General features: G+C 55.8%; 1 protein-coding gene across 1 annotated transcript; it reads left to right on the top strand.

Moving 5' to 3' along the window:
* Positions 1–3,268: 3,268 nt before the first annotated feature.
* Positions 3,269–8,618, top strand: LOC148431265 (G protein pathway suppressor 2-like; the record flags this gene model as incomplete). The annotated part of the gene is made up of 6 exons (XM_088466140.1): positions 3,269–3,379; positions 6,793–6,872; positions 7,007–7,086; positions 7,159–7,327; positions 7,405–7,491; positions 8,143–8,618. Coding segments are annotated over exons 1-6 (1,002 nt in total), but the record flags the coding sequence as incomplete, so codon positions are not given.
* Between the last annotated feature and the right edge of the window lie 772 nt (positions 8,619–9,390).

The following is a 9,390-nucleotide window of genomic DNA, read 5'->3' as shown; positions in this document are numbered from 1 at the left end:
GGACTGGGTCCTGCTCACGACGGATGCCAGTCTTTGGGGTTGGGGGGCAATGACCGGCTCGTTGTCACTTCAGGGTCGTTGGTCTGCGGAAGAAGCTCTTCTTCCCATCAACATTCTGGAACTGCGGCCAGTATATAGGGCCCTGCAGTCGTCCGGTCCCGTTCTTTATGGATGTGCGGTTCAGGTGCAGTCCGACAACGCCACCACGGTGGCATATATCAACCACCAAGGAGGAACTCTCAGTCGGACAGCGATGTCGGAGGTGTCTCGCATTCTTGCTTGGGCGGAGTGTCACATTCCAGCGATCTCGGCAGTCTTCATTCCCAGAGTCCGCAATTGGGAGGCGGACTTCCTCAGCCGTCACGACGTGCATCCCGGGGAATGGTCGCTTCACCCAGAGGTGTTTCAGCTACTCGTGGACAGATGGGGGCTGCCGGAGCTGGATTTGATGGCCTCCCGTCACAATCACAAGTTGCCCGTTTAAGGGTCAAGGACAAGCGACGCAGGTGCCAGTCTGGTAGACGCGCTGTCGGTGAAATGGACGTTTCACCTGGCGTATCTGTTTCCTCCAATATCCCTACTTCCTCGGGTTCTGCGGAAATTCAAGCAGGACGGCAGCACGCTCGTGCTGGTAGCTCCGGCGTGGCCCAGACGTCCTTGGTACGCCGATCTGAGGTGCCTCTCCATCAACGCTCTGTACCTTCTCCCTCAGCGTCGGGACCTGTTGTCTCAGGGGCCCTGCCTTTACCCGGATCTGGGTCGGCTGTCTTTGACGGCGTGGCTCTTGAGACAGCCGTCTTGAGGTCTAGGGGTTTCTCCAGTTCGGTCATTGGTACCATGCTTAGGGCACGCAAGCCTGCTTCCACACGGATTTACCACAGGGTGTGGCGCACTTATTTTCAGTGGTGTGAATCCAGAAACTATGACCCTCAGGTGTTCCGGGTTTCCAGAATCTTGGAGTTCCTTCAATCGGGTTTGGACCTCGGCTTACGCCTGGCCTCTCTGAAGGTTCATGTGTCTGCTTTGTCCGTGTGGTTTCAGCGCCGGCTTGCTACACTACCGGATGTTCACACCTTTTTCCAGGGTGTTCTCAGGATCCCTTCGTGCCTCCTGTGGCTCCTTGGGACTTGGCGGTGGTGCTACGGGTCTTGCAGGGTCCTACTTTTGAGCCTCTTGAGTCGGTGGACCTCAACTGGCTGACGTTCAAGACCGTTTTTCTCCTGGCGATTGCTTCTGCCAGGAGGGTGTCCGAGTTGGGGGCACTTTCCTGTCGCCCCCCTTTTTTGATTTTTCACCAGGACAGAGCGGTGCTCCGCACTCGTCCTGAATTTTTACCCAAAGTGGTCTTAAAGTTCCACATTAATCAGGAGCTTGTCGTGCCAGCTTTTAAGTCACCTGATCTTTCAGCTGGTGAGGCTTCCTTAGATGTAGTCCGGGCACTTAGAATCTACGTGGACCGGACTGCTTCGGTTAGGAAGTCTGATTCATTGTTTGTCCTCTTCGGTTTTCACAAGAGGGGTTGGCCTGCCAACAAGCAAACGTTAGCCCGTTGGCTTCGTTCAGTTATTTGTGAGGCTTATGCACAGGAGGGTTTACCTGTGCCAGCCTCTGTTAAGGCTCATTCCACTCGTTCTGTGGGTCCCTCTTGGGCTGCTAGACGTGGCGCCTCCACTGTTCAGCTCTGTAAGGTGGCCACTAGGTCTTCAATTCAAACGTTTTTGAGGTTCTATGCGTTTGACACCTTCGCCTCTCAGGATGCATCCTTCGGGCGCCGGGTGCTCCTTTCAGCACAGGAGCGTCCCCGCCCTTAGTTGAACTGCTTTGGGACATCCCCAAGGTCAACCCTGTGGACCCCCTATGGACCCTGAAGTAGAAAACAGGAGATATGGTAAGAACTTACCTTTGTTATCTCTGTTTCTACGAAGTCCATAGGGTCCACAGGGCGCCCGCCCTGACGCACCTGGCTTCATATGGGCTGTGTGGCTGGTCACCGGTTTTCCGTCTCCCATTTCTGTGAGTATGGTTTCTTGTGTGTTCCAGTCTTCCTTCTCTCTGTTTAGTCTCCTCCTCCGGCCTTGGCTGCTTACCAACTGAGGTGCCTGTGGCTCGGGGGCGGGGTATAGAGGAGGACGGACCCAAGTGCATCCTGGGAGCAGCAAAGCTTTAACTGCGTGGTGCCCGTGGATCCAGATCCAGCTATACCCCAAGGTCAACCCTGTGGACCCTATGGACTTCGTAGAAACAGAGATAACAAAGGTAAGTTCTTACCATATCTCCTGCAGATTATGAGCCCTCCCAGCCAGGTCTCCCGGGGGTCACCATCTTCTTATCAGTGCTGTATCTCCTGCAGATTATGAGCCCTCCCAGCCAGGTCTCCCGGGGTCACCATCTTCTTATCAGTGCTGTGTCTCCTGCAGATTATGAGCCCTCCCAGCCAGGTCTCCAGGGGTCACCATCTTCTTATCAGTGCTGTGTCTCCTGCAGATTATGAGCCCTCCCAGCCAGGTCTCCAGGGGTCACCATCTTATCAGTGCTGTGTCTCCTGCAGATTATGAGCCCTCCCAGCCAGGTCTCCCGGGGTCACCATCTTCTTATCAGTGCTGTGTCTCCTGCAGATTATGAGCCTCCCAGCCAGGTCTCCCGGGGTCACCATCTTCTTATCAGTGCTGTGTCTCCTGCAGATTATGAGCCTCCCAGCCAGGTCTCCCGGGGTCACCATCTTCTTATCAGTGCTGTGTCTCCTGCAGATTGAGCCCTCCCAGCCAGGTCTCCAGGGGTCACCATCTTCTTATCAGTGCTGTGTCTCCTGCAGATTATGAGCCTCCCAGCCAGGTCTCCCGGGGTCACCATCTTATCAGTGCTGTGTCTCCTGCAGATTATGAGCCCTCCCAGCCAGGTCTCCCGGGGTCACCATATTATCAGTGCTGTGTCTCCTGCAGATTATGAGCCTTCCCAGCCAGGTCTCCCGGGGGTCACCATCTTCTTATCAGTGCTGTGTCTCCTGCAGATTATGAGCCTCCCAGCCAGGTCTCCCGGGGTCACCATCTTCTTATCAGTGCTGTGTCTCCTGCAGATTATGAGCCTCCCAGCCAGGTCTCCCGGGGTCACCATTTTATCAGTGCTGTATCTCCTGCAGATTATGAGCCTCCCAGCCAGGTCTCCCGGGGTCACCATTTTATCAGTGCTGTGTCTCCTGCAGATTATGTGACCTCCCAGCCAGGTCTCCCGGGGTCACCATCTTCTTATCAGTGCTGTGTCTCCTGCAGATTATGAAACTCCAGGAAAAGCTGAATAAGTTGCAGGAAGAGAAGCACCAGCTGTTCCTACAGCTAAAGAAGGTTCTCCATGAGGAGGAAAAGCGTCGCCGGAAGGAGCAGAGGTGATCTCGGGGGGGGGGGGGGGGGGAGGAAGACTAGTGCGCAGGGAAATGGGCAAAGTCCACATTGTCGGCTTTTAGAAAGCAATGGGGTGAATGCAGGGTGATAACCACAATAGGCCAGCCAGATATACTTATACAGTATGGGCTAAGAGACGTACGTGGGAGGAGAAGCAAATCCTGGAGGGGGAGCAGTGGATTTGGGTGCGTTGGTTAGTACAAGGGAGGGGAGCAGGGGATTTGGGTGGGCTGGTTAGCATAGGGGACGTGGGGGGGGTGCAGCAGGGGATTTGGGTGGGTTGGTTAGTCAGGAGACGTGGAGGGGGGGCAGGGGATGTTGGTGGGTTGGTTAGCACGGGAGGGGGAGCAGGGTATGTGGGTGGGTTGGTTAGTACAGGGGACGTGGAGGGGAAGCAGGGGATTTGGGTGGGTTGGTTAGTAGAGGGGACATGGGAGCGGAGCAGGGGATTTCGGTGGGTTGCTTAGTACAGGGGACCTGCAGGGGGTGCAGGGGATTTGGGTGTGTTGGTTAGTACAGGGGAGGGGGGTGCAGGGGATTTGGGTGGGTTGGTTAGTACAGGAGACGTGGAGGGGGAGCAGGGGATTTTGGTGGGTGGGTTGGTTAGCACAGGGGAGGGGGAGCAGGGGATTTGGGTGGGTTGGTTAGTGCAGGGGAGGGGGGAGCCAGGGGATTTGGGTGGGTTGGTTAGCATGGGGACGTGGGGGGGAGCAGGGGATTTGGGTGGGTTGGTTACTACAGAGGACGTGGAGGGGATTTGGGTGGGTTGGTTAGTACAGGGGAGGGGGAGCAAGGGATGTGGGTGGGTTGGTTAGCATGGGGACGTGGGGGGGGGAGCAGGGGATTTGGTTGGGTTGGTTAGTACAGGGGACGTGGAGGGGGATCTTGGGTGGTTTGGTTAGTACAGGGGACATGGAGGGGATTTGGGTGGATTGGTTAGTACAGGGGAGGGGGAGCATGGGATCTGGGTGGGTTGGTTAGTACAGGGGAGGGGGAGCATGGGATCTGGGTGGGTTGGTTAGTACAGGGGACATGGAGGGGATTTGGGTGGGTGGGTTGGTTAGCACGGGTGAGGGGGAGCAGGGGATTTGGGTGGGCTGGTTAGTAAAGAGGACGTGGGGTGAGAGCAGGGGATTTGGGTGGGTTGATTAGTACAGCGGACATGGAGGGGATTTGGGTGGGTTGGTTAGTACAGGGGAGGGGGAGCAGGGGATTTGGGTGGGTTGGTTAGTACAGAGGACATGGGGTGGGAGCAGGGGATCTGGGTGGGTTGGTTAGTACAGGGGAGGGGGAGCAGGGTATCTGGGTGGGTTGGTTAGTACAGGGGAGGGGGAGCAGGGGATTTGGGTGGGTTGGTTAGTACAGCGGAGGGGGAGCAGGGGATTTGGGTGGGTTGGTTAGTACAGAGGACGTGGGGTGGGAGCAGGGGTTCTGGGTGGGTTGGTTAGTACAGGGGACATGGAGGGGTTTTGGGTGGGTTGGTTAGTACAGGGGAGGGGGAGCAGGGGATTTGGGTGGGTTGGTTAGTACAGAGGACGTGGGGTGGGAGCAAGGGATCTGGGTGGGTTGGTTAGTACAGGGGACGTGGAGGGGATTTGGGTGGATTGGTTAGCACAGATGAGGGGGAGCAGGGGATCTGGGTGGGTTGGTTAGTACAGGGGAGGGGGAACAGGGGATCTGGGTGGGTTGGTTAGTACAGGGGAGGGGGAACAGGGGATCTGGGTGGGTTGTTTAGTACAGGGGAGGGGGAGCAGGGGATCTGGGTGAGTTGGTTAGTACAGGGGAAGGGGAGCAGGGGATTTGGGTGGGTTGGTTAGTACAGAGGACGTGGGGTGGGAGCAGGGGATCTGGGTGGGTTGGTTAGTACAGGGGAGGGGGAGCAGGGGATCTGGGTGGGTTGTTTAGTACGGGTGAGGGGGAGCAGGGGATCTGGGTGAGTTGGTTAGTACAGGGGAAGGGGAGCAGGGGATTTGGGTGGGTTGGTTAGTACAGAGGACGTGGGGTGGGAGCAGGGGATCTGGGTGGGTTGGTTAGTACAGGGGACATGGAGGGGATTTGGGTGGGTTGGTTAGTACAGGGGAGGGGGAGCAGGGGATTTGGGTGGGTGGGTTGGTTAGTACAGAGGACGTGGGGTGGGAGCAGGGGATCTGGGTGGGTTGGTTAGTACAGGGGACGTGGAAGGGATTTGGGTGGATTGGTTAGCACAGATGAGGGGGAGCAGGGGATCTGGGTGGGTTGGTTAGTACAGGGGAAGGGGAGCAGGGCATTTGGGTGGGTTGGTTATTACAGAGGACGTGGGGTGGGAGCAGGGTATCTGGGTGGGTTGGTTAGTACAGGGGAGGGGGAGCAGGGGATCTGGGTGAGTTGGTTAGTACAGGGGACATGGAGGGGATTTGGGTGGGTTGGTTAGTACAGGGGAGGGGCAGCAGGGGATTTGGGTGGGTTGGTTAGTACAGAGGACGTGGGGTGGGAGCAGGGGATCTGGGTGGGTTGGTTAGTAAAGGGGACATGGAGGGATTTGGGTGGGTTGGTTAGTACAGGGGAGGGGGAGCAGGGGATTTGGGTGGGTTGGTTAGCATGGGGACGTGGGGGGGGAGCAGGGGATTTGGATTGGTTGGTTAGTACAGGGAACGTGGAGGGGGATCTGGGTGGGTTGGTTAGTACAGAGGATGTGGAGGGGGAGCAGGGGATCTGGGTGCGTTGGTTAGTACAGGGGGCATGGAGGGGATTTGGGTGGGTTGGTTAGTACAGGGGAGGGGGAGCAGGGGATCTGGGTGGGTTGGTTAGTACAGGGGAGGGGGAGCTGGGTATTTGGGTGGGTTGGTTAGCACAGGGGACATGGGGGGGAGTAGGGGATTTGGGTGGGTTGGTTAGTACAGAGGATGTGGAGGGGGAGCAGGGGATCTGGGTGGGTTGGTTAGTACAGGGGGCATGGAGGGGATTTGGGTGGGTTGGTTAGTACAGGGGAGGGGGAGCAGGGGATCTGGGTGGGTTGGTTAGTACAGGGGAGGGGGAGCTGGGTATTTGGGTGGGTTGGTTAGCACAGGGGACATGGGGGGGAGTAGGGGATTTGGGTGGGTTGGTTAGTACAGGGGAGGTGGAGCAGGGGATTTGGGTGGGTTGGTTATCATGGGGACGTGGGGGGGGAGCAGGGGATCTGGGTGGGTTGGTTAGCATGGGGACGTGGGGGGGGGTGAGCAGGGGATTTGGGTGGGTTGGTTAGTACAGGGGACGTGGAGGGGGATCTGGGTGGGTTGGTTAGCACAGGGGAGGGGAAGCAGGGGATCTGGGTGGGTTGGTTAGTACAGGGGGAGCAGCGTGTGGCGCTGGGCATTACCCTAGGATAGCAGGAGTTGGCGTTATTTGCCGTCTCGGTAATGCCGTCTTTGCCTCTCAGTGACCTCACCACTCTGACGTCGGCCGCTTACCAGCAGGGGATGGTGATGCATACGGGGACCCACCTCATTAACATGCAAGGTAAGCGGCTCTCACTCCTCAGCACCCTGTTAATATTGCTCAGGGATGGAAACCCCCAAACCCGTCTCTCGCTGTGTAATAAGGACCCTGCTCTGGTCAGAAATTATCCTGAATTTCTCTGCTCTTTACTCCAGGGAGCCCCGGAGGACATTCCCGACACAGCTCTCTAATGGCAGATCGGGCCAAGCAGATGTTCGGCCCTCCGGTTATAACGGTAAGTCATACACTGACGTCGCGTCTGTCTCTATCCATTCTCCTCCTCATTCACCGGTACCTCTCTCCTCAGGGCCGTCATTACACATCACAGCCGTCCTTCAGCCCAACGGCAGCCGAGCATGGGCAGTACCAATCCAGCCAGCCCGGTCACAGCCCTTATACCGTCAGCCAATCACAACACAGCTTTGGGGCAGGCCAGGCCGGACCTGTGAACTATACCGGGAGCCAGCCAATCAGAGGTCGGTTTCCTATGGTCTATGGGTTTGGGTATTGTGGTTTATTCTCTCTCGGCTATACATTTTGCTCTGCTCTATAGGTCCTTCCGCTTTCCCAAGCATGCAGTATCTGTCTCATCAGCAACCGGGATACACCGTGCACAGCCATTACACAGGGGCTCACGCAGGTATGGACCTTCTCCCATGTATGCACCTATTCCCATACCCCCTGCCGCCTTCTACTTCATCTAACCCCAATGTGTCTCTCCGCTTCATCTAACTCCAATGTGTGTCTCCACTTCATCTAACCCCAATGTGTGTCTCCACTTCATCTAACCCCAATGTGTGTCTCCACTTCATCTAACCCCAATGTGTCTCTCCACGGCATCTAACCCCAATGTGTCTCTCCACGGCATCTAACCACAATGTGTCTCTCCACGGCATCTAACCCCAATGTGTCTCTCCACTTCATCTAAGCCCCAATGTGTCTCTCCACTTCATCTAAGCCCCAATGTGTCTCTCCACTTCATCTAAGCCCCAATGTGTCTCTCCACTTCATCTAACCCCAATGTGTCTCTCCACTTCATCTAACCCCAATGTGTCTCTCCACTTCATCTAACCCCAATGTGTCTCTCCACTTCATCTAACCCCAATGTGTCTCTCCACTTCATCTAACCCCAATGTGTGTCTCCACTTCATCTAACCCCAATGTGTCTCTCCACTTCATCTAACCCCAATGTGTCTCTCCACTTCATCTAACCCCAATGTGTCTCTCCACTTCATCTAACCCCAATGTGTCTCTCCACTTCATCTAACCCCAATGTGTCTCTCCACTACAGGGTTCATGACTCCAAGCAGTGGAATCCCGCTCCAAAAGCAACTCGAGCACGCCAATCAGCAATCTGGGTTCACCGATTCTGTGAGTACCCCCACATCTGTTCTCTCTGAGTCTGTGACTACCCCCCCATCTGTTCTCTCTGTGTCTGTGACTACCCCCACATCTGTTCTCTCTGAGTCTGTGACTACCCCCACATCTGTTCTCTCTGAGTCTGTGACTACCCCCGCATCTGTTCTCTCTGTGTCTGTGACTACCCCCACATCTGTTCTCTCTGTGTCTGTGACTACCCCCCCATCTGTTCTCTCTGTGTCTGTGACTACCCCCGTATCTGTTCTCTCTGAGTCTGTGACTACCCCCGTATCTGTTCTCTCTGAGTCTGTGACTACCCCCGTATCTGTTCTCTCTGAGTCTGTGACTACCCCCGTATCTGTTCTCTCTGAGTCTGTGACTACCCCCGTATCTGTTCTCTCTGAGTCTGTGACTACCCCCACATCTGTTCTCTGTGTCTGTGACTACCCCCACATCTGTTCTGAGTCTGTGACTACCCCCACATCTGTTCTGAGTCTGTGACTACCCCCACATCTGTTCTGAGTCTGTGACTACCCCCACATCTGTTCTGAGTCTGTGACTACCCCCACATCTGTTCTGAGTCTGTGACTACCCCCACATCTGTTCTGAGTCTGTGACTACCCCCACATCTGTTCTGAGTCTGTGACTACCCCCACATCTGTTCTGAGTCTGTGACTACCCCCACATCTGTTCTGAGTCTGTGACTACCCCCACATCTGTTCTGAGTCTGTGACTACCCCCACATCTGTTCTGAGTCTGTGACTACCCCCACATCTGTTCTGAGTCTGTGACTACCCCCACATCTGTTCTGAGTCTGTGACTACCCCCACATCTGTTCTGAGTCTGTGACTACCCCCACATCTGTTCTGAGTCTGTGACTACCCCCACATCTGTTCTGAGTCTGTGACTACCCCCACATCTGTTCTGAGTCTGTGACTACCCCCACATCTGTTCTGAGTCTGTGACTACCCCCACATCTGTTCTGAGTCTGTGACTACCCCCACATCTGTTCTGAGTCTGTGACTACCCCCACATCTGTTCTGAGTCTGTGACTACCCCCACATCTGTTCTGAGTCTGTGACTACCCCCACATCTGTTCTGAGTCTGTGACTACCCCCACATCTGTTCTGAGTCTGTGACTACCCCCACATCTGTTCTGAGTCTGTGACTACCCCCACAT

Source organism: Taudactylus pleione, unplaced genomic scaffold, assembly GCF_031769625.1.
Source record: "Taudactylus pleione unplaced genomic scaffold, aTauple2 ptg002546l, whole genome shotgun sequence".
NCBI classification, from domain to species: Eukaryota; Metazoa; Chordata; class Amphibia; order Anura; family Myobatrachidae; genus Taudactylus; species Taudactylus pleione.
The sequence above is the reverse complement of the archived record's forward strand: the minus strand, read 5'-3'. Positions and strand labels throughout refer to the sequence as shown.